We start from the raw sequence: 23,423 nt of genomic DNA on the forward strand, positions 1-23,423 counted from the left end.
TACTCAGTATGCACCTTAGAGTGAACACGCAGGACGGGGGTTCGCTCGGGAAGACCTAGAGGGGGAACAACCAACCGAGACTCGCAACGACAACTGTAGGTAGCTACCGTACCTCCGTAATTAACTGTCTCGTCGGTTCTTGGTAATGCACATATTCAACAAGCACAAACCGGAAGCGGGTGGGCATGATGATACTCTAGGTCTCCAAGGTACAGTACGGATTGTTCATCAGCGACAGCGGATTACGTTGTGGTTAGGGCCGGACCGGGCTGTGTACGACCAGCAGAGGCAGCGCACTGGATCGCCAAGGATCGCCAAGGATCGCCTGCCGTTGCCTGCCGGCAACCTCGAGGGATCACCCGCACGCTGGGGACAGGTTCACGCGGGATTGCATCTCCATACCGTACTGCGTACCTATGACCAGAGAGTGTGTTTGGACCATACACTCTTCTTTCACCGGTGATATTATACACTATATACACTATGTACATTGTAATTCGGGGGAGATCGTCGTAGCCAAATGCGTCGCCCTTCGTTAGTTGGATGGGCGGGACCAGGCACAGGGTGCTGAGTGGCTCAGCCAGGAACGCTGCGACCCAGATCGGAAAGACCACAATGGCGATGGCGCATGCTGCCCTGGTCCAGCTCCAAAACCGGCCTTCGCACTCAAGGTAATCCGTAAATGGAATACGCAGGAGGTGGAGGTACGAAATACAGACCTTCTGTTGCTATGATGGTCTTTCAGCTTTGTCTTGTGTTTTGCGAACCAAGAACGTTGGAAGTCCGTTGAGCCCCCTGCCCGCCTTCCATCAACTTCACTGCCATGCCTCTTCAATAAGTCCGCTTTGCTTTGCCGCAGGTTGACGGGAGGCTTGGCTTTCGCTGCGCTGCCAACCGGGTGTGGGGTGAGATTAAACAAGCTGCAGGCCGTGCCGCACGCAGGGGAAGCATGAGGTTCCACATAAAAGTGTGTCTGTGGACCGACAGTCCAGCTCCTTCCGGCCACGGGGAAATCGTGGCCTCCCGACTGGTCGAGCAAGGAAAGCCGAGAGTTTTGACCACTCCACGCGTAAGGCAGTGTGCTTCCTGGACACAGCGAGCATTCGGCATGGAATCGTCGCACCAGAATGACGTGGAATACACACAAGCTTGACGCTAATCCCTATTGCTGTACGGAATAGTATAGTAGTGTACATACAATAGCCGAAGGGCTGAGCCGCGGACCAGCCAGTGCGTGAACGGCGTGTTACAGTCAAGGGAGGAACTTAAGTGTATTCCGAACTCCGTACGCGACGCACCGTACACGATCCAATCTTGGGGGCGGAAAGGCTCGGCCATGATACACCACTGGAGTCGGGGTGTCCGTGGGCTCGTGGTAGCATTGTGGCGGCAAGCACACCACGCACTACATGTAACGTTAGACAGTAATTGTTGTGCCATTTTAAATCTTCAGCACTGGCGATGCCAACTTGTTCCTGTCTGTGACGTCGACAGAGGAATCTGTTTTCGATACAATAAGATACCTAGGTAGGTACCTTTGCATATACACTATGAACCTATCTTACACGTTATCCCCGCTAGTTAGCGGTGGTGCCCAGTCCTCGACTGGCAGCTCCTTGGGCAACACGGAGTTCAGTTACGTATATCCGCCGGTTTGCTCGTGAATCGACTTCTCCCACAAAATGAGATCCAGGAGATATACTCGGAGCAACAGCACAACGGGCATATTTTGCGAGGTAACGGAAACTCGGGTGGCCGGAATCCATTCTGGAATACTTAGGTGTCTACCTTACAGAGGAGTTGTGAGCATCTACACGTTCGCACCGCAAGCTCTTGTCCGGTCTCCGAAACATTTGGAGGACTCCGTCAGAAAAAGGGGGGCGGCTCCGGAGTGGAGTTGTACAGCCAGCCAGCCACCCAGCTGCTTGTCCCCCGGCGTTGTCCGTGCACTGCTTGGGGAAGATGACATCAGCGGTTTGAAAAGGTACCTAAATTAACTATCTGATAAAGCCTGGCAGCAACCACGCTATTGCAAGCGTGCCAGGTACTCCGTACAGGTGGTTGGGTCGGTACACGTAGAGCGCAGCATCGCACCTACCAACATAAGGTACCGTAGGTAAGAAAAGTAGCATAGTAAGGTAGGGTAGTCGTCACAAAGTTGCTCCCTCATGTCTGCTGAAGAAGTAGCCGTAGTTGTTTCAACGCAAACTGTTGGTGGAGACGGAGTGGCGTGGACTTGGGCTGTATGCTCCGAGGGCTGGGCGGTCTCAAAAGGTCAAGCCGCGTTTCAACTCGTGCGTTCCTGACTCGACCAGGCAGACGGTGCGAGTCAGACGGCGTCGACAAAGCAGGCCCGCTACAAAGCGTACGTAGGTAGGGTGGCAGGACTGTACTGTCCCGTGCAAGCTCCAGAGACGTGTGGGGGAGGTGAAACGGAGAGACTCAGCTACCTGAAGAATGGTTTTCCCCATCTAGCTCGGCTCGTCGACACGCGGGACGTTATCCCGGAACTCTCAGTCTACGTCAAAGCGTTGAGACAGTCCTCTTCCCTCTCCCCCCCTTCTCTCTCAGCCCAACCCGTGCACAGCATGAGCTCGCCAGCAGCTGCACGCGCCCCGGTCCCCCGCGGCTCGTTCCTCCTGCTCCAGGACGAGCCGCCTCTGGCGCCCCGGGGCCACGGCGCCCTGGCATCTCTGATCCGACATCGCGGGCGCGAGGACGATGACGGCGGCGGCGATGGCGCCGAGGACGAGCTGCCGCGCCGCGACGAGCGCCGCATGAGCGCCCTGCTCAACAGCTCGCACATGCGCAGCATGCGCCTGATCGGAAACAGCAACCCGCGCTATCGCTGGGAGCGCTACTGGAAGACCGAGGCCGAGCTTGCCGCCATGCCCAAGCACATGTTCGTAAGACGCCTTGCCTGCCGGTTGACCTGACCGCCAGCCCGCCCGGACTGACTTGAACCCTGCCTGCGCCTGCCGCGCCTGCAGCCGTCGGTACTACGAGCGCGTCAACTACTTGGTCCAGCAGTACCTGTACATCGACCGGCTTCTGGACTCGTCTCTGCCCCACGATCTGCTCAACGAGTACAACAACATGCCGGCGTCGGCCTTCCGCGGCGTCGAGGTCCCTGCCACCCTCCTGGAGCCCGCGTCTCCGTCTGCCAGAGAACCCCCGCGCAAGGTCCTGCGGACACCGAGGGCCATCTACCGGCCCACCGAGACGACGCCTCTGTTCTCGGCCCGTGACGGTGCTGCTGACGGCGCTCACGGCCACGGTGACGACGACGTCGCGTGCGAGGAGGACCCCGGCGGCGATCTCGAGACCGGCCGCCTGAAGCCCGAAATCCCCTGGCTCGAGGATGACGTGGTCGACAGCGACGCCCCCATCGTCACGCTTGCCGTCTACATCAACTTTGCCGCCAACGCCATCCTGCTGGCCGGAAAGATCGCCGTCATCGTCTCGGTCCCGTCCGTGTCGGTGCTGGCCAGCTTGGTCGACGCCCTCCTCGACTTCCTCTCGACCGTCATCGTCTGGATCACCACCTGGCTGATCCGCAAGCAGGACCAGTATCGCTATCCCGTCGGCCGCCGGAGGCTTGAGCCTCTGGGAGTGCTGATCTTTTCTGTCATCATGATCACCTCGTTCGTCCAGGTCGCCCTCGAGGCCCTGCAGCGCCTGGCCTCACCCGACCATGAAATCATTCAGCTGTGCGCCCGCCATGTTCCCCGCTCTCTCTCTCGGATTAGTACGCTAATCCGCTCCCGCAGAGGTATCCCGGCTATATCTATCATGCTTGGCACCATTGTCGTGAAAGGCTTGTGCTGGTTGTGGTGCCGTCTGGTGAATAACTCGAGCGTTCAGGCGCTGTACGTCCTGTTTGCGCCCCTGGATTGAGTTTTTTTTTTTTTTTTTTTTTTTTTTTCTGCCGAGTATGCGTGAACTGTTGACTGATCCGACTACAGTGCCGCAGATGCGAGTACCGGTATGTGGAAGTCAAGCTCCCGACGAGTCCAGAGCCCTGGTTCGCTCTGTCGGTATCTGACACCGCCGCACAGACGTGATTTTCAATGCCGGGTCCATAGCTTTTCCCATAGGTTGGTCTCCAGATCTCCTTGCCGGATTCTCGTGGGCGTGTTGTTTCTGACGGGGATTGTCCGCTTAGTTGGCTTCTATGCCGGGCTGTGGTGGCTTGACGCCCTCGGTGGCCTGATCCTTTCCCTGGTCGTCATCTTCAACTGGTCCCAGACCTCATTTGAGCATATCAGACATCTCTCCGGCTTCTCGGCGACTGCCGACCAAAGGAACATCTGTGAGCCTGGCCCACTTGCGCTTGCCCCTCGTAACTCACTCCTTCGCTGTAGTTTGTCTAACCACTCACAGTGCTCTACCTGACCATGCGATTTGCCAAGACCATCAAGCAAATCCAGGGGTTACAAGCGTACCACGCAGGCGACAAGCTGATCGTCGAAGTGGACATCGTCCTGGATGCCAGCACGCCGCTCAAAGACAGCCATGACCTGAGGTGAGCTGCTTCCTCTGTTCAGATCACGCTGCTCCGCCGTCCAGATGTCTCGACGGACAGCTGACTCAACCCTCGACAGCGAGAGCCTGCAATACGTGCTCGAATCGGTTCCCATCGTCGATAGGGCCTTCGTACATGTGGACTATGCAACATATAATCTGCCGACTCACATGGAGCAGCAGTCTAGCTAGAATTTCCTCTCAGGTGTTGGTCTCATCAGAATGACCGATAAAGTAAATACCCTTGGCCTGGCCGTCCGCGTCTACTCCGGGAAATGGCACCATCCGGAAAATCCGCACCGAGCTGGCCGCGGCGGCGAGCCCGCTGCTTGGGGTCGACGAACACGTCCCTGGCTGCTCCTGAGACCTTGTGTGTAAACGGAACGGCCACTGCCTGCGACCGGCATTGTGCAATGGCGAGCCGCGTGGATGACGACTGGACTGAGAAATACAGTGGGAAGGAAGAGTGATGGTCAGAAGTCTGGACCTGGGTCTGTGGTTCAATTCTAGGGGATGTGGGAAGGGAGAGGAGGGAAATAGAAGGGAACGGGACACAAAACTCGGAAAGTGGAAGATGAGCAAAGCAAAGTACAGAAAAGGCATGTTTAAAAAAAGCGTCTTCCCGCCTCGATAAAAGGAAGGCTGTATGGTTACTGGGTCTCTCTGGCACCCCGACCGCGTTTTGGTGACTTAACTGGGCCAACCACCGTGACCGTGCTTCAGCCCGTATACTGTCCTACACTCAAGCTAGAGTCTCCTTGCACGTCCCAGGTCGTTTCCTCGGTGTGCGGGGGTGCCGACGCATATGTGGTGACGTCCAGTTGGATAGGTAGGGATCTCTCTTTGTGGCCAGTCCATTATATTATTACGTCCGCAGCGGTTTCTTGGATAGGAACCGAGTGACCAATAGTAAACAAAAAGCACCTCTAACCCGCACTTCGCAACACCCTATCCACCGCCCCACCCTAATAAGGGATGCCGTTCGTCAGGAGCTGGAACTGGTCATACATGCCCGTAGAATAGCTCCCATAGCTCCGCCTGATGAGCCCTCTCATGAACTCGGCGGCCTCGCGCTCGCTCTTCTCCAGAACGAAGCGCTCCCTCAGGTGCTTGACGCTTTCTGGTTTGAAGCACGGCAGGCCACTGTCCATCATGAGCAGGACGATCTGCGAGAGCTTCTCGCTGTACTGCCGCGAGGCCAGGAAGGCCTTGACGCAAAGCTCCTCAAACCACTTGAAGGCTTGGTGCTCAGGGCTGCCGCCCATCACGGCGACCATCTCGGATGTGAGCTTGAATGGAGCACGCTCGAACTTGATGCCGCCGGGCGCAATGTCAAAACAGAACCCGAAGTCGATATGGAGGATGTGCCCGGCGTCGTCGATCATGATGTTGCCGTTGTGTCTGTCTTTGAACTGAAGAAGGAACGAGATGACCGAGTAGGCAGCCATGCTCTTGACGAAGTTGTTCCGCGCCTGCTGGAACCGGAGCGAATCCTCGTTGCCATACTTGGAAACGAAGTAATCGTAGAGCCCGTTGACGGCCTCGCGACCGAGCATGTCGCGCGAGATGGAATTCGGGAGGACGTCGACGACGCCACAGCCCGGTGCAGTAGCGGTAACGCGGTAAGGAAACACAAAGACGTCGAGGCCGACGCTGTGGAAGATCCCCCGGAAGGCCGCAATCATCTGGAGAGCGAGGACGTCCTGGCGACAGTCATCGCCAACCTTGAAGATGGCCGACTGCCAGACCTCGATCGTGTTTCCCTGAGCGCCTGACTTGCCGCCTTTGCCGCCCTCGTCGAGCATCTCCTCGGCCTCGTCCGCGCCGGGCCTGTTCTTCCTAATGCGGAAGGTCGCCATGAAGGGGGCCTTGGCATGGCTCTGTAGCGGCTTGCCCGACTTGCGGTCGATTCCAATGACCACCCCGTCGGGATTGCTAGGCAGGTACGCGCCGACCTCAACCTTGATCTTCCGCAGCTCCTCCTCGATCTTTTGCTTCTTCTCGGGCTTCGAGCGTTTAATCAGCGGCTTGAGCTTGCCCGAGATGCTCGTGACCTCGTCGAAGAAGGCAAACTCGCGTTCGTAAAACTCGCGGTCGGCAGGAGAGAAGCTGTCAATCATGTGGGCCATCACCTTGTCGAGCGTCGGCTTGATGGAGTCGGGCTTACGGGAGGCATGCCACGTCAGTACGTAATATCCGCTTTGAATCTTTCGAAGAGCTTACAATTTGGGCATCATTGTCCTTGTAGGCGTTTGCCTTCATGTTCCAAATGATCTGATGAGCAAAGAGCTGTGAGAATTGGGCAGTTTCAAGGATATAGCGTTCAGCATAGCCCAAGGCGTCGTATCGAAGCGTTTGGACGATTTGCGGCACGTAGAAGAACGTCACATCGACCGAGTGGCTCTCCAGTGCTCTCATTGCATACTGGATCAGATAAGGATGGTTGCGGTAAGCCGGCAGGAAGAGTGATACGGCAGTGATCGGGTTGACCGGCGCCCAGAAAAGTAAGTACTAACCGCACCGTCAGCGCAAACACGAGAACAGAGGAGAGTCAGCGCCACGGATCGGCAAGCCTACCTTGAGCTGGAAGCTGACATCGTCGGGCAAGGCACCGCCAATGAGGATAGGGATCGCCTCCGGTTCCCTCGCGGCCTTGGCAGGAAAGTTCAGAAGCAGCCAGCGAATCTCCTTTTGTATCCGCGGGTACGAGAATCTGCTCGCCAAGTGCACGGCCAACGAGGGACTCTCCCCCCAAGCGGTCCGAACGAGGGGTTGAATTGCAGCCTGTTACGATTCGAAAACGTGAGCAGACAGACCGGGTGGTGAGAGTAAGGGCGGCAAGGAAAATATGGGCCGCATACTTCCAATGAGCCTTCTTTGTTCCCATGATGGAGAGTCGACTGCGGTCTCGAGCCATCGATTGGGCGGACCCAGACATGCAGCCTCAACCGCTCGCTTTCCAAGAGCAGGACAAGCAATCTCTCCTTGAGGGCAAGCGATCCGGTTGAACCCGCAGATTGCGCACCGACACTAGCTGTCTCCGCCAAAGCAGACATGACATCCTCAATCAAGCGAATCTCAGTCTTGAGCTGAAGAATGTTGCTTCCAAAGGACCAGCGCGCCGGGTTGTCAAACCAACCGAGGCCGGCCGACAGTATCTGATCTTTCAGGCGGTGCTGTGCAAAGGCGCCCATTGTGCTGCTCGTCTTGAGAACCCGTAGGCCAAACACTATCACCTGGAGCCGGATCTCTCTGGCCAGGGGATGCGACGTTGAGTTTCTGATCGCCTCCAGCGTCACATCCAGGAGACGGAGGAAAAGGCGGTGCGTGTCGGGGCTGCTCAGGCGGGTGGCATTGTAGTGGCTGCTCAAGAACTGCAGGAGGAGGGAGTGCGGAGCCAGCAGGTCGTGGACGAGCTGTTTCCGCTTCGCAAGAGCTGCGTTGTCGCTTGGCGCGAACTCTTGCTTGAGAAAAAAGGGATCAGGATTTGCGATGGACGGACTGAAGAGTCCCTGCCTCTTTTGAACACTGGACTCCCAGCGCCGCACGATCTCGGCCAGGATACGCGGCTCAATCTTGGGATTCTCGTTCATGACGCCTAGCCAAAGGGAGATACCAAGCTTGATCGACTGCTTGGTGAACATGGCAAACGGGATGCTGACGAGGTGGTAGACGAGTGCGCATCCGTCATGCTCGCATCGGCAGAGGAGAGCGGCGGCGCGTCGGAGTACGGCTCTCACATCTGCTAGCGAAGTGCTCTTCCGGCTGAGGACGCGCTTCTCAGCGAGGGAAAGAGCCGTTAGGACATCGGCGCTCTCGCTGTCGGACGACGGGAGAAGTGATGCTCCCCGGTCCACGCGCATCAAGCCAAGCCATTCCGGACTCCGATCGGGCGGCGCTTCAGAGTACCGGTATTCCTGCCGTGTCGTATACTGAGCCATGAAGCCGGAGGCAGTGTTGATCGGACAGCCCCCGAGCATGTCTAGCGAGGACAGCTGTTGGTCGGTTGACGGGATTGTCGAGCCAACCTCGACGGCGAACGACCTGCCGAGGGACATGTGACCATAGCCGCTCTCGTCGTCAAATTCGGACAGGTAGGTCTGCAACAGGCCTTTCACGTCGGCAGGCGCGATGTCGATGGCCCTCGCCAGCCAGAGCTTTGCCTTCTTGTGAAGGTTCTCGAGAGTCAACTGCCTGAAGTGGTAGTCGTCTGAGAGCTCGACAACAACGTCCCCCCGTGAAGATCTGAAGGTGGTCCTTGGTTCGTACCGGTCTGTCTCCGCCTCCAAGCAGCTGGACCACATCAATGACAGGAGCTCGAGGAGAGTGAAGAGGGAGGATCGCTGACAAAGGGCCGACGGTATGGACTCTACTAGGCGATCGGCGCAGCCGAATGCGGCCTGTTGCACACGTTCTATGCGGTGGCAGCAGCCGCGGAATATCTTGGCCAGCTGTGCTGCAGCATACTGGGCGGAGAAGGTAGGGTTGGCGGCGTTGATGGTTTTGTACAGGTACCGGTCCATGACGGCGTTCATGATGGCATCCATGGTGCGGCTCACATCCCCCCGCCGCATAATGGGCTCGAAGAAGTAGGACAGGGCTTGGGTGCAGTCACCGGAGTCCGCCCGGAGGCTCTCGACGAGGCAGGCAGCTTGCAAGAATATTGTCTTGCGATAGCTGAGCCCTTTGATCTCGCTGCTTCGCGAGGGTATTAGCTCCGCAAGGAGCTTCTTTTGCAGGGACTCCCGCTCGGAGGTCTCGCCTCTGCGGAGGATGGGGTTGAGGTCGATGTCGCTCTCGTCCTCTTCCCCGCGGTTCTCGGACACCAACGGCGGAGAGTAGATAGCCATGAGCCGGAGGTGTCTTAGGTTCTGCTTCCCGCGATCGGTGGACGGAGTAAAGCCATGGACAACAATGTTGAACCACGCATCGCGAAGCATGGAGCGAGTGTCGTCATCACATTCCTCGCCGAATGTCGAAGGGTTGGAAGACATCAAGATGGCAAGCGGAGGGAGCAACTGGGCGATCTCTCGTGCAGCTAGCTCTACGTCCGACTCCTTGGTGTGATGGCTCTCATGGGCGTGGGCGTCGCCTTGCGAAATGATGCCGTCGAGCAAGTGTTCCAAGTAAATATCAAACAGGGGCGAATCTCGCTGGACATGGGCTGAGATATGATTCCGAGCTTTCATGACCTGGACCAGGATTAGCCAACTATGACGGACGCTGGGCCTGCCACAGTTCTTCATATAAAAACGAACTCACCGCTTGCAATATCCCCTCCCTGTTATCCAACAGGGCGCCGTGTGCAACGGCAGCGTACCTCTTGAGGAGATAGCGGAACTCGGACTGGCCGCCGCTGAGGGCGAGAGCAGCAGCACCCGTGATAATCCGGGCATCGAGAGGGCTACTGAGTTTGATGATTTTCTGTGCGAGCATCGACTGAGCAAGACCAGTGATCTTCTCGTCTCTGGAGGCGCTCGCGATCTCGCAAATGGCTTGCACAACGTTTCCCTGGACAATTGACGATTCTTCCTCTCCGGATATCTGCAGAGAGATGGAGCTGCCGGTAGAGTGTCTGGCTCCGTAAACGTGAGAGGGATCCTGACCGTCGGGCGCGCCGCCCCCGTTGGTAAGGGGTCGGTCGTTTGCAGGACCCAGAACGTTGCCAAGGGTATACAAAGTGGTGATGACGGCATCTTTCGAAAGCATTTGCAGCACGAAGGCAAGGGACTTCGAGGCCACTGCAACCATCTGGCTCCTGGCGCCGGTCTGGACGATGAAGCGCGGGAGGAGTCGGCTGACATTGATGGCGTACGAAGGCGATACCCTGCAGAGCAGGGCCATGGACTTGAGAACAGAAAATGCGAGCTCGTCGTCGGCCATGCCCGCGACATCGCCCAGCGCGTCCTCGAGCCAGGCCATTAAAACCTCGCTGTCGGCAGCTTCCTCGTTGAGGGTACACGCGTTGAGATAGCTGATCAGCGCACATGCCTTGACGGAAAAGGCGAGCCTCTGTTTGGCCGGCGAGAGGCTGTCGAAATCGGCGCTGGATTCCAAATCATTCATCTGGTCGATGGCGACCGTGGCATACAGCTCGACAGAACGGAAATCAGCCTCAGCGCTACGACCAGTCAACGGCCGGCGCAGACCATTGCCGGACATCATGATGTCGAGGATGTGAGACTGGCGAAGAGCGTCTTCCTCGGCGATCAAGAGTGATGTGGTAGCCACAAGCAGCCTCATGAAGCTGCGCTGCAGGAGCAGGGCCCCCAGCGGCCGGCCGACATCCTCGTAGTGGCGCACCCATCGTTTCCATTCCCTGACATGGCGATCGTGGGAGTGGGTATTCCGGATAGTGGAAAAAGCTGCCTCGACAGCAACGAGGAAAGGCGGCGAAAGGAGATCGCGCACACGCATAACCAGGCCAAGACGGCCGCCGGATCGCCAAAAATACGCCTGGGCACAGGCAGCCTCCAAGAAGCCCAAGAGCGCGATGGCAATGGTGGCAGTGCGAGCCGCATCCTCCGCCGCCCCCGGGTCGTCGTCGTCGGCGCGCGAAACGCTCTCGGTGGCACGGGCACAGACATGGAGGAAGGCAGATATGCCGTCGGAGACGGACTGCTGCACGTCTGCATGCTGCGTGCCCAAAGTAAGCAGGGCAGCGGTGACGTGGAAGCTCAAGGACTCCGTCGGAGACGGCTCGACATTGCGGAAGAATGGCGAAGAAGCGAAGGTCTGGATATGGGCGTCTAGCAGGTAAGGCACGAGATGGCGAGACAGCTTCTGGGCGCACTGGGGGTTCCGCAGGGACGGCGCTGTTCTGCAGAGAGCTAGGAGGATCTCGTACTCGCGGATTGTCTACATGCACACGAACGTAGTCAGCCAATAGAGCGAGAGCAGGCATTGAGATCGCAATCGATGGGACGGAGCGAGGGTTGCCCACCATGGGAACACGGCCGACCTCAGGCGTGGGAAGCGAGGCATTGCTGTGGCCGTTGACAGCAGGCGCCGGAACCTGGCGGTTTGGGACAGCTCTGCACAGCGCATCAAGGTCGGACTTGTCGAACGAAGTGGACGGGCTGGTGGCTGCGATTGCAGCAAGCCGCTGGAAAGCCCGTCCCCGAATATCGCGAGCCATGCTGTCGCCGACGAGAACGACCCTACCTCAAGGCAGGCAGGCGGCTCCGAGGAACGTACTGCCGGTAGCCCAAGTACGTACGGCGTGCAGTGGTGAACTGGGCAAATCGCGCGATATCAAAGGTCGGCGACGCCCTGGAAGAGTGCACCAACGTCGGGTTGGAACACGCACGGCTCGTCGCAGACGCGAGGCGCGGAATTTGGCACCCTGACGGCCCCCTGAACCAGATACTCTTGAACTGCCCGTTTACAGTGGAGTCAGTTACATTGAATGGATGTGCTGTACTGTACGTACGGGCAGTTACCTACCTACATACAAGCATTAAGGTACGGCGCTAGCTGCTGTGCCTTGCGTCACGCTCCCAGTGGTATGCTGAGTCATCCAATCTGGCCCGGTAGCTTATCTTGCCGGGTCCATTGCATATTTAAGTTGGCAACTCAACGCAGTACATAATCGAAGACTTTCTCGCTCAGAGTAACTCAGGAACCGTATTTCAGCAGCAGGATCCTTACATAGAATAAGGTGGATTTGCCATGCGCAACGGGTTTGCGCACAGTGAACAGGACGGAGTGCCTTCAGCCGTGTACAGCCTCTGTAACTAAGGTACCTTATTGGTCCGAGCTTCGACTTGCCTTGCCTGCTCCCGGCTCCAGGCTGCAGGGCTGACGCGCTAACCACCGTGCCTAACTCGGCCAGAGCTCCAACCGCCCCAGAGCTTCACGCGAGATCTCGACCAGACTCCATTTCCATTCGCAACGTTCTCCGCAAGTCAGACCCAGCCCGCAACTCACCCCAGCTACGCAAGATCTCCCAAGTCAAAGGTCCGGTCTGGTAGCAGGAGCCCCTGTCGAAGAACAAGAACATGGCCGCCATGTTCAGCCAGAACCCGCTCATGAACGGGCCGAACTACTCGTTCAACGATGCGCCCAGAAGCAACGCACCCGATGGTGCCCGAGAGCATCGCTTTGATCCGTACGGACCCGGCCCTCTTCGTTAATTCGTGAATCGGAGCGTTTGACTCCTTACCGATGTGGTTTGGCTGACCCCTCTCGCTAGATACGCCGACAACGGCGGCTCGACCCTCGCGATCGCGGGAGCCGACTTCACCATCATGGCCGGCGACACACGCCTTACCTCTGGCTACAGCATCAACTCGCGGTTTCACCCCAAGCTGTTCAAGATCGGTGGCTCGACAGCAGACCAGAAGGATGCGACTCTCGTGCTCTCGGTGGTGGGCTTTGCGGCCGACGGGGAGGCTCTCAAAGAACGGCTGGACGCCATCTGCAAGATGTACCGCTATCGTCACGGCAAGCCCATGAGCGTCAAGGCTTGCGCGCAGCGGCTGTCAACAATTCTGTACCAGAAGCGCTTCTTCCCGTACTATGTACACGCGATCCTGGGCGGACTGGACGAGGACGGCAAGGGCGCTGTGTATTCGTACGACCCCGTCGGCAGCTACGAGCGGGAGCAGTGCCGGGCTGGCGGCGCCGCTGCGAGCCTCATTATGCCCTTCCTGGACAACCAGGTCAACTTCAAGAACCAGTACGTTCCAAACAGCGGCGAGGGCCACGCTCTCCAGGAGCGCGAGCGGCGGCCCCTGACGCGGGCCGAGGTTGAGATGCTGGTCAAGGATGCGTTCGACGGGGCGGTAGAGCGGCACATTGAGGTGGGCGACGGTTTGCAGATGATGGCCATCACCAAGGACGGCATCGAGGAGATCGTGCTGCCACTGAAGAAGGATTAAATGCAGAGTCGCAGCCTCGACGGCCGCCATGGACATTTACGCTGGGCCTTTCGTGGCTCGATCGCAACCATGTCCAGCTCCGGAGGTAGAGGTCCATGGCCCAGATGCAGCATCAAACGTGAAGCCGGAATTATGAACCATCCGTCTACAGCTTGCATATTATTTTGCTCCGTCACTGCTTGTGTCCCAGGCCCAATGGCACGGGGTGCGGAGCCAGTGATCCGAAACACTTGAGATCACTTGCCTTGAAGTCGCTGCCTCGTGCTTCTCTTAAGCAGCCGCACTTGATCTGAGCTGCCTCGTCGCATATTTTAGTGTACACCGTGTCATACCTGACCTTGTCCTCGGCCTGATCGGGCTGGTATTCATACCGAATTCAGGCCCATTTCTTCGGACAAGGGCACTGCATACTATGAGGTAGTGTCGGTGGATGCAAATGATTGTTCCAGAACTACGAACTGTACCTCCTCCAGCTTCCTTCTGTGTACAGATGAGCAGGAATCCTCTTGCAGTCAAGACAGGGCCCCAAGAGACCTTGAGGATGTGAGGATATGGAAGCTTGAGCGAGCAGATTCAGGCGAGCACCTAAGGTGGCAGGGAGCAATTGCCTGCTCGGTCACTTGCATCACGGCAAAGACTCCACCGACCGCCATTTGAAAAGGACTGTAAATTGCCATTGGCCTAACCTCAATCGCAGCTCCATTTTGCTGTGTTCAACCAGGGCAGACCTTCTCGATTCCCAGTTGCCACTGCCGGTCGCTGCCTTGTTTGTTCCTGAGTGGTCCCCGATGACGTAGTGGCGTCGGCAATGCTGCTCCTTGCTTGGTGGTGTCGGGCCCACCCTGAGCCAAGCACTGCACTGCAAGCAATGCATTCTGCACTCGATTCTCCAGGCAGGATCGCCGCACACGGTAGGCTTGTTTCATCATAGCCATAAATCGTGCACTTGAGGAAAGATCGAACGCCCCAATCCCGAGCTCGTGGTGCTGCCAGGCCCCGCCAATGGCAAGGCGCGTTTCCTCATGATCACAGTGGTTCGCCGCGGCCGCCTTGCAGTTTGCTTGCGGGCGTGTCACTCGACTACGAGGTGTACAACCTCATCTGGGAGAGAACGCAAGTCCAGTGATGGGAAGTAGCCGACTCGAGCTCGGAGCACGGGTGTCCTAGAACGGGCCGTTGGACCCACTAACGTCATCTGCACTAATACCACCCTTCTCACATGTCGCTGAAGTCGTCGGAGAGCGGCGGGTTGATGGGGCGTGCCCCGGGACCCAGCCCGGAATTCTGGGTCGAGGTGCAGGTGGCGGATGAGACATTCGTACCTGTACGTACCCAGTCACTACGGGGTAAGCATCCAGGCCATTTGAGTTCCCGAGTGTCGTCTTTCCGTACGGGGTGGCAAACCGGGCACCGACCGTTCATCTTTGCCCATTCGCGCCCCAGGGCGTTGCTGCGCTCCAGGACGTTGCTGCGCTCCAGGACGTTGCTGCTTAGCCGCAGGGGACCATCCCAGCCTGTGACCTCCCAGAATACTAGTGTAGGGCGCAATATTGCAGACCAAAGTGCAGACCTTCGTCATCCCCGCTTCTGGGCACACGAGCCGTCAAGAAAAGGGGTCCTGCTTCTACAGAACCCGGGGCTCTCGGTTCCTCCGCTGTTACGACCCGTTGCCCACTCGTCTCTCCCAGTGCCGAGCGTTCTATCATACAGGTCGCCTTCCTCTCGCCGTTCTTGGTTGGTTGAAGCAGAGAGTGCCTTCTGCCAGCTGGCGCAGGATCCACGGCTCCCACCCGACCAATCTCGCGTTGTAGCGACGGAACTTGGAGGCTGCGAGCCGTGCCCCCGGACCGGGTCCGTTCGTCCCACATGGTTCTAGACGTTCTAGACAACATACATACATCGCCTTTCCACGGCCGCTGAATGGTCGAGACTGGAGACTTCTGTTCCGCCACTTCCTCGTGCCCTTGGAATCGAGAAGTCCAGCCACTCGCTCCCGGGGCAAATCTGCGGCCTACAAACCACTCCGTGCTACGCACGCCGTCTTCACTTTAATGCAGCCACGCAAGGTCGGGTTCATTTGACGCCACCTGGGCCTGGGAGCACCGCCGGTGCTCCCTTTGCGGTCACAAGATATCAGCCATCGATACCTGATTATACAAGTGTGAGGCTGCCGAGCGTGGCGGGACTCTCGAAAATTTGCCTGGTAACGTCGCCAGGCTTGCCCTTTCCTCGCTCGGTCCCTAGCTGCATTCACATCCACAACCGGTCAGGCGCTCGAGACGTTCCTTAGTCGGGGAGCGCCTTACCGAGAGCAGCCGCGTCCAGGGGCGCCCGGGAGCAAGGCCGAGCCATTGCCCTATCAGCCCTGTCCAAATCGTGGCAAAAAGGCTTCCCTGTGGCTTTTAGCTTGATGCCGAGTTTTGCCCTCTGGCCAATACTCACTATCCAATTCCGTTTTCATTTGATACCTGGATGTTTGCTTCTCCAACTCACTCATAGCCACGGAGTATCAACCCTTCGACACTGGAGGTAGCGAACACCGAGCCGCCTGCAAGCAGGCGGACGGAGTGTGTCCCGTGTTCGCAGGACGCCCGTCGTGCTTCCATGGAAGATAAACCGAACCCACCGGGCAACCCAACAGAGCTCCCCGTACAACAAGATTCTCCCGCCGGTGTGATCCCGGCCCCTATGCGCGTTGCTGGGCCGGGCCACCTTGCTCCCCCAAGTTCACACCCCGGGCCACTTCACGAACAACCAGTCACCTCACGGGACGCCTTCACATCCCAACTCGAGATATCCCGTCAACCGAGCATGGCGCCCCTGGACCTGCGCAACTTGGCGAATGCGTTACCACAACCGCCACCATACCAAGGGCAATCTCATGGGCACGGCCACGGTCCGCAGGGATACCACCGCCGCGCGGTGCTCTCGCCTGGACCGGCGACGCAAGTCTCCGCTACTCAATTCGGGCCACCCAATCCCACGGTCACTATCCCAGGCCAGCCGTTCTACGTTCCGCAGCATCCCCATGCGCCCTACTTCTACCAGAACACCCTACCGGTACAGCAACTCCCCCCTCTGCCCCCGAGAGCCAACGTTTACTATCCAAGTACGGTGCTCGCCAACCCGCCGGTTCCTGGAATGCCGTTCTACTACGTTCCAGCTGGACCCTTTCTGGGGCAGAACTCCCACGCTCAAGGCCATGTGCCCCTGGGATACCATAGAACACCCGACTCCCATCAGCCTCCGGATTTAAGGACCCGGCAACCGCAGCAATGGGTCCAGGAGGCACAACCGGGGCCACCTGTCCAGCCAGGCAACGGTGAACACCTCCTATCCCGGACAACTCTCATGCGCACCGCCGTACTGACTGCCTCCTCGCAGGGACCATTAAGAACCGCCAAAGCATCGTCCGAGGGCCTCCAATGAAACCCCGCCAGAGCGGTAAGGACGGGTCAAGGCTGATCGTGTCCGAGGGCAAGTCGGGGCTGACATGGTCTCGCTAGGTCACGCTATTTGGATCGGAAATCTTCCCCCGCAGACAGACTTGATGAGCCTAGTACACCACGTGTGCAACGAAACGGAGGGGTTGGAGTCGCTCTTCCTCATCCCGAAGAGCAACTGCGCGTTTGCCAACTTCAAGGACGAGCAGTGCTGCTCCGCCGCACAGCGGAAGCTGCACGACTCCAGGTTCATGGCCGTCCGGCTGGCGAGCCGGCTGCGGAAGAGCACAGTGGAGGGCCCAGCAGGCGTCACGGCGCCCACGGGACCAGCGGCATCGGCACCGCAGCTAGGAGCGTCCCAGGACACGAACATTTCCGGGGACGACGAGACTGGGGGCCGAGAGAAAGGGGCCACGGAAGCTACCCCGCCCGCGAGCACCGCAGAAGCGAAAGAGATTGGTCACTCGGCAGATGACAGGCCACCGCAGAAGGATAGATTCTTCATACTCAAGAGTTTGACGGTTGAGGACCTCGAGCTGAGCGTCCGGAACAACACGTGGGCTACACAAGCACACAACGAGGAGAGACTGAACTCTGCTTTTAAGGTGGGCATACACATCACCTACCCCTCGTGGCCGCCTAGGCAAGGAAAAAAAAAAAAAAGAGAGAGAAAAAAGGGAACACTGCAAAGCTCCAGTACTCACCATTCGTTCCACACTCAGACTTCAGACAATGTGTACCTCGTATTCTCGGCGAACAAATCGGGCGAGTACTTCGGTTACGCCCGCATGGCGTCGGCGATCAATGAAGACCCGGCGGCGGCCATCCAGTTTGCGCCCAGCGCGCAATCCAACAGCGAAGTCGATCTGCCGAGGGTGATACCCACCGAGCCGACGGGGCGCACGCCCAAGGGCCGCATCGTCGACGACTCGGCCCGCGGCACGATCTTCTGGGAGGCGGATCGGGACGACAAGGGTCTCGAGGCGGCACCGGATGACGACGGCCCCGGCGACTCGGCGGCAGGCGGTGACGCGCGGAGCGTCCCGAGCAGCCAGGAGGGCAGCGGGGCCGAGCCGCAGGCTTGGGGCAAGCCGTTCCGACTCGAGTGGCTGTCGACGACGAGACTCCCGTTCCACCGCACGAGAGGGATGAGGAACCCGTGGAACTCGAACAGGGAGGTCAAAATTGCGAGGGACGGCACCGAGCTTGAGCCCTCGGTGGGCAGGAGGCTGATTGGGCTCTTCAACCGGGCGCAGACCCCGGCCTTGGCCATGGGTCCCGGCGCCGTCCCGCTCATGGGCCCGCTAGGTGTCCCCGTGTACCCTCCTCCAATGCGCTAGCAAATCAAGCCCGGAACGGTGGTGAGGGAGGGTGCAACTGTAGCTACCATACTGTTCGGCGGCGGCTCGCTGTGGCGTTGTGTTCGTGGAGATACCGGCCAAGCAAACAAGGGGCTACAGAGTTGCGGCGCGATGCATGTTGGGCTAATGGCCGTTCGGGGTGAGGTTATGGTTGACCTGACCGGACCCCCCCCCTGTTGACCTGACCGGCAGGGGTGGAGCTGACCTGACCTGACCCATATACTGCATTTGCCCTACCCACCTAAGTGCTCAATTTTCCTAAATGCCGCATTGTCCTCCTCTTCCTTTTTCCACCTTCTTTCTACTTGTTTAAACCGAAGTTTGATGTCAAACTGGGCAATCACTTTGGAATCGATTCCAAATGGATTCCAAAGAAAATTTGCCAACCTTGCTACCTTGTTGGGGGTTTGGCCAAATAGCCGAGGAGACCGCCTAATAGGTTGCGCAAGAGCTTAAAGATACTCCTAACCTCCTAGAGGTAGCTAAGGAGGGGGTTAACCAACCTATTAGCGACAATATCGCAAAGGTATATAGATTACTAATCGTTTATTAAGTAGGTCCTAATTGATAATAAATCGTTTAGCTCGATATACTAGTCTAGATCAGTGCTAAGTAAGCTACTAGCTAGGAAGCTTAGCCTCCCTTAACTATAGGAAGGTTGATCTATACTATAGATATATTTAAATACCTAGAGTCTAGCGATACTAGCATTTGCTATATACTTCCTTTCCTATCTAGTATAGATAAGTAAAAATACTTTTAGGATTCGGTAAACGTTTACTAATTGCTTTACGAGGCTTAGTTAATTAATTGTCTACTAATTATATAGTAGATCCAATACTATAAAAAACGAACAAGTAGGCTAAAGCCTACTATATCTACGTTTCTCAACTCTACGCCCTATATATAAGCTATATATACCTATATAGGTATAAAGGCTTATAAATTCCTTAACTATCGAATCTATAACCTCTATTATATAGCTATTAATAAGGAGATCTAGAATACTATAGCTACTATTTACAAAGAGTGTTGAATACTAAGTCTAAGATAAAAAGCGATTTTATAAGCATTCCTAATCGATCTTTAATCGATTCTATACTAATGCTTCTTTAGCTAGGCCTTTAGTATTATCAACTGCTTTTAAAAGAAGAAGGCTTATATCTCCTAGCTTGAATTTTACATTTAGTAAACAATTCAAGTCTCTTATATAGTATATATAATCAGTTCTAAATCAATTGGACACTACTTATATATCGATTAGGATATTACTAGCGAAGTAAGATAGTAAATCTAGTATATAAACTAGTTAAATGCTACCCTAAGTAGTCGAGGCTATAGAAAATAGGTAGTTCCTCTAGCCTACTACCCCTATATTTCTACAATTCTTATACACCTTGATCAGCCTAGGCCTACTAAAGGCGATAACACTTACTTCGAGGTAGATACTATAGGGCGGAAAAAGCTTAAATACAGTAAGTTGGCTTATTGATTAATAGTCGATTAGGCACTGATTAGGTATCGATTATAGGTACCGACTATAAACAAGGCCAAGGAAATATAATCTATATTAGCTACAAGGCCAAATAGACCTTCCTTATACCTAAGGATCTAAAGGAGATGCTATACCTTCTAATTACTTACTACGGCACTTACACCTACCTACCACCTCTACTAAAGCGAACGCCTAAGGAGCTGATCGAAGGCATCTTATAAGTAATTCGCCAAATCAATAATCCTTTATTAACAATCGGTAAGTAATTTATTTCTAATTGTCTAGGCATTATAGTCTAATCGATTATAAATCAACTATAGTTGGTCTTCTCTAAAATCCTATATTAATCGACTTCTATAAGAGGTTTAGTAGCAAAAGTATCTTAGAACTCTATACAAGCTTTGTAAACTACGATCAAGTACAATTGATTCTTAAGCAATATCGCCTAATCTACTATCCTTTAGGTAGTAACCGTCTAGCAATTGCCTTTGAATAGTGGACAAAACATCGTAATAACCTTAATCGAGTAAGTGTTTCTCTATCGTTGGGTAAGCGACTACTAATCGATTATAGTATATCTAACATTTCTACGATAATAGTATTAACTTTATAGTAATTTGCTTCTACCGTAAGTAGGTTGAACTGTTCTAGAAGGCTACTACTACTTTGTTCTAGTTGGATATAAACTATAAATACCTATCGTAGATAGAAGATCGAGAGGTTATTTAGGGTATCTACTCTAATGAGCTTCAACGAGGTAAATATTACTTAGTTGATTTATAATCGTTTACTAACCAATTTACTTAGCTGTCCTACTCGTTAGAGTAATCACCAATTCTAATAGCCTAAAGATATATCTCTATATATTTAAAACTATATTCTATATCTTCTAAAAGTAGTATCACTATATTGTTTAATAGTATTACATCTATAGGAAAGGGCTTTTCGAGATTACTATCGACTAAGACTATAAGGCACTAATTGGTAGATAATTACTAAGTACTTCTACAATTTTGTCTAATCGGTTATTAAAGGATTTACTATATACCTCTGCTAGGAGGTTGATGCCTAGTAGGGCGGATAGTTGTAGTATATTTGGTGAACTGTTCGATTCTACTATATCTACTTTAAGCGAGGTATTCGCTAAGTATTAGGCGAAAATTACAACAAAGGCCTTAACTTAGACTACTACTATATAATGTCGCTCCTTAGTATTCGCTTAGCGTAAGAGTATAATGAGCTTTACGACTTATTATAAAGTAAATATATTTTTTTTATAATTAGTTTATAATCGTTTATTAATCGTCTAGACTACGATAACCCTAAGGTACGCTAGTAAGCTTTGTATAAACAATAGGTTGCTATTATAGCTAGGCTTATAAGAAGTTACACCTCAATGCTAGTTAGCTAGTAGGATCAAATAGCAAGCTATACTAATTTTATTGAGGTTTTACACTAGTAAGCCTATACTTAGAGTAGAAGATACATTAATCTTTTAAATTGTATACTTAGGTATATAACTAATTACTAATCGCTTAGGAAGTAACTAATAATCGCTTAGTAATTAAACCTTAGATCGGAACTATATCAACAACACTAAAGTTATATAGCAATACAACATTATATACTGCTATAGTAGTAGTAGTATAACTACTCGGTTTAAGCAAAGTATTCAACGAGGTAGTAAATGATTTTTAATCGCTCTATAACTGATTAGCAATGACTAACCTATTAATTTAGGGACAAAGAGGAAGCGACTATTTAAAAGAGCCGAAGGTGCTACTTTAAGGACCAACTCTCTATTCTCTTCGCCTATTAGGTCTATCCCTTCGATCGAGATTGACGAGTTGTTGGACTATTCGTCGTTAAGAGTATCAACTTCTAGGCGAGGATTGTATATATCGATTGCTAATCAATTGGCAACTGTTTACTAACCTATTTTAGTCGTCGGCAACGCTCTTATAGTCAAAGCCTTCGTTGATCATCTATAGCTAACCTACGTAGCTAGGCTATAGCGTAGGCCGCCTTGCAATCTAGCTAAGCCTTTACATCCTCTATTGGAGAGGAAGAGGATATAGAGGCAATATAGGCGAAGGCTCGGCTAATCGAGGCTCGAACATAGGCTACATAGACCTTCCTAGAGTTGAAGCGTAAACTAGGTAATGCATTCTCAATAGATTTCGAATCGTTTCTATCTTCTTGTTAGTTATCTAGGTAGCTCAATTCATTTTGCATCGCTTCCTAATCGATTACCTTACTCTAGTCAACTATTTATTATATTATATCTTTAATTTAATATAAGTTAATAGCTTTTAAAGTATTTATTTAATAGGTTTATATTTTAGATTTAGTTTTTAATATTACTTTTTATTATTATAGTTTTTACTACTAATCTTTATAAAAAATTTCAAAAGTATATATTATTTACTTATTTATATTTAAGTTTTTTAATCTACTTTAGAAAATATACTTTTTATAGTCTTTAGCTTTTTATTAATTTTATAATCTAATTTTATTTTTATTTATATAATTTATTTTTAAAAATAACTTTAAAATCGTTTTTCTATTTTAATATAATACATTTTTATATAATTAGCTTTTAAAATTATTAATATTATTAGGTTTTTTAATTAAATATATAACTTATTTATTGTTCTATTAGAGTTTATAGTTAATATTTATTATTTTATATTTAGCTTAATTATAACTTTTTAATATTAATATTATTAGGGTTTTTATAATAGAAGGTATAGGGGAATCGATTATACACTGCTTAGGTATTGATTGGGATACTATTAGGTGGTTAGGGGTGTTATTTGAGGATAAGATTTTATAAGGTACACTATAATCGATTAGGTAGCGCTTATATATTGATTAGGATACTATTGGGTAGTTAGGGGTATTATTTGAGGATAAGATTTTATAAGGTATATAGTAATCGATTAGGTAGCGCTTATATATTGATTGGGATACTATTAGGTAGTTAGGGGTGTTATTTAAAGAAGATTTTATAAGGTATATAGTAATCGATTAGGCAACGTTTAGGCATTAATTATAAACTCATTGCTTATCAATTTATAAGCTGATCCTACTATAATCGGCATTGGGTATTAGTACTAAAAAACGATCTATAACCTATTATAAACCGATTAGGCCTCACTAGCCTTTTAAGCCTCTTTGGCTACCTTGCTAATATAGGGCAGGAGGAATAGGGGGGTTAGGTGACCTATATGTCTATGTATATAGATTAGATAAGGGTGCCTTGCGCCCTATATTGCAGACTTTGCAACGCTAGGCCTATTCGAGTAGGCAGTGTGTGCATATATGTTCTGCCCTACAGACATATATTTCTTAGCGTACCACCGCCCAGATCTTCGATCCACCATTATTATCAATCTATATCTTGTTATTCTACATATCTATAGTACTCGTCTATATCAAGTAGTAGCTACGACTTTAAGATCATTGACCTGATCACTCTTTTATTATTGATACAAGGCAGGAGGAACAGGGGGGTTATATAACCCATTTGTCTATATATATAGATTAGATAAGGGTGCCCCGCGCCCTATATTGCAGACTTTGCAACGCTAAGCCCAATTGAGCAGGCGGGGTACATATATATATTCTACTCTATAGGTATATATTTCTTAGCGTACCGCTGCCTAGATCTTCGATCTATGACTATTATCAATCTACATCTTATTATTCTACACAT

General features: G+C 52.9%; 4 protein-coding genes across 4 annotated transcripts; 3 read left to right on the forward strand and 1 right to left on the reverse strand.

Moving 5' to 3' along the window:
• Nucleotides 1-2,656: 2,656 nt before the first annotated feature.
• On the forward strand, nucleotides 2,657-4,855 carry THITE_2113186 (uncharacterized protein). Its single transcript, XM_003652064.1, has 8 exons — nucleotides 2,657-2,906; nucleotides 2,991-3,710; nucleotides 3,771-3,869; nucleotides 3,966-3,985; nucleotides 4,059-4,097; nucleotides 4,166-4,312; nucleotides 4,384-4,525; nucleotides 4,605-4,855. The coding sequence occupies exons 2-8, from the start codon at nucleotides 3,097-3,099 to the stop codon at nucleotides 4,714-4,716; spliced, it is 1,173 nt and encodes a 390-aa protein (XP_003652112.1). The 5' UTR covers nucleotides 2,657-2,906; nucleotides 2,991-3,096; the 3' UTR covers nucleotides 4,717-4,855.
• Nucleotides 4,856-5,290: 435 nt separating this feature from the next.
• THITE_2113187 (uncharacterized protein) lies at nucleotides 5,291-11,951 on the reverse strand. The gene is made up of 6 exons (XM_003652065.1): nucleotides 11,468-11,951; nucleotides 9,787-11,382; nucleotides 7,386-9,716; nucleotides 7,102-7,308; nucleotides 6,748-7,035; nucleotides 5,291-6,686 (listed from the first exon to the last, which is right to left on the reverse strand). The coding sequence occupies exons 1-6, from the start codon at nucleotides 11,660-11,662 to the stop codon at nucleotides 5,490-5,492; spliced, it is 5,814 nt and encodes a 1,937-aa protein (XP_003652113.1). The 5' UTR covers nucleotides 11,663-11,951; the 3' UTR covers nucleotides 5,291-5,489.
• Nucleotides 11,952-12,328: 377 nt separating this feature from the next.
• Nucleotides 12,329-13,662, forward strand: THITE_2113189 (uncharacterized protein). Its single transcript, XM_003652066.1, has 2 exons — nucleotides 12,329-12,634; nucleotides 12,719-13,662. Exons 1-2 carry the CDS (start codon nucleotides 12,525-12,527, stop codon nucleotides 13,404-13,406), a joined length of 798 nt encoding a protein of 265 aa, XP_003652114.1. The 5' UTR covers nucleotides 12,329-12,524; the 3' UTR covers nucleotides 13,407-13,662.
• A 1,984-nt stretch (nucleotides 13,663-15,646) lies between these two features.
• Nucleotides 15,647-18,815, forward strand: THITE_2113192 (uncharacterized protein). Its single transcript, XM_003652067.1, has 4 exons — nucleotides 15,647-16,728; nucleotides 16,791-16,850; nucleotides 16,913-17,454; nucleotides 17,572-18,815. The coding sequence occupies exons 1-4, from the start codon at nucleotides 16,218-16,220 to the stop codon at nucleotides 18,187-18,189; spliced, it is 1,731 nt and encodes a 576-aa protein (XP_003652115.1). The 5' UTR covers nucleotides 15,647-16,217; the 3' UTR covers nucleotides 18,190-18,815.
• The last annotated feature ends 4,608 nt before the right edge of the window (nucleotides 18,816-23,423 follow it).

Source organism: Thermothielavioides terrestris, chromosome 2, assembly GCF_000226115.1.
Source record: "Thermothielavioides terrestris NRRL 8126 chromosome 2, complete sequence".
NCBI classification, from domain to species: domain Eukaryota; kingdom Fungi; phylum Ascomycota; class Sordariomycetes; order Sordariales; family Chaetomiaceae; genus Thermothielavioides; species Thermothielavioides terrestris.

Excerpts from the sequence above, each read along its gene's own strand:
- THITE_2113186 (XM_003652064.1), top strand. The coding sequence starts at position 3,097 with ATGCCGGCGTCGGCCTTCCGCGGCGTCGAGGTCCCTGCCACCCTCCTG. Across the intron at positions 3,711-3,770 it reads GACCATGAAATCATTCAGCT|AGGTATCCCGGCTATATCTA; the intron begins GTGCGCCCGCCA and ends CCGCTCCCGCAG. Across the intron at positions 3,986-4,058 it reads TGCCGCAGATGCGAGTACCG|ACGTGATTTTCAATGCCGGG; the intron begins GTATGTGGAAGT and ends ACCGCCGCACAG.
- THITE_2113187 (XM_003652065.1), bottom strand. The coding sequence starts at position 11,662 with ATGGCTCGCGATATTCGGGGACGGGCTTTCCAGCGGCTTGCTGCAATC. Across the intron at positions 9,717-9,786 it reads GGGAGGGGATATTGCAAGCG|GTCATGAAAGCTCGGAATCA; the intron begins GTGAGTTCGTTT and ends ATCCTGGTCCAG. Across the intron at positions 7,309-7,385 it reads ACAAAGAAGGCTCATTGGAA|GCTGCAATTCAACCCCTCGT; the intron begins GTATGCGGCCCA and ends GAATCGTAACAG.
- THITE_2113189 (XM_003652066.1), top strand. The coding sequence starts at position 12,525 with ATGGCCGCCATGTTCAGCCAGAACCCGCTCATGAACGGGCCGAACTAC. Across the intron at positions 12,635-12,718 it reads CGAGAGCATCGCTTTGATCC|ATACGCCGACAACGGCGGCT; the intron begins GTACGGACCCGG and ends CCCTCTCGCTAG.
- THITE_2113192 (XM_003652067.1), top strand. The coding sequence starts at position 16,218 with ATGGCGCCCCTGGACCTGCGCAACTTGGCGAATGCGTTACCACAACCG. Across the intron at positions 16,851-16,912 it reads AATGAAACCCCGCCAGAGCG|GTCACGCTATTTGGATCGGA; the intron begins GTAAGGACGGGT and ends TGGTCTCGCTAG. Across the intron at positions 17,455-17,571 it reads GACTGAACTCTGCTTTTAAG|ACTTCAGACAATGTGTACCT; the intron begins GTGGGCATACAC and ends TTCCACACTCAG.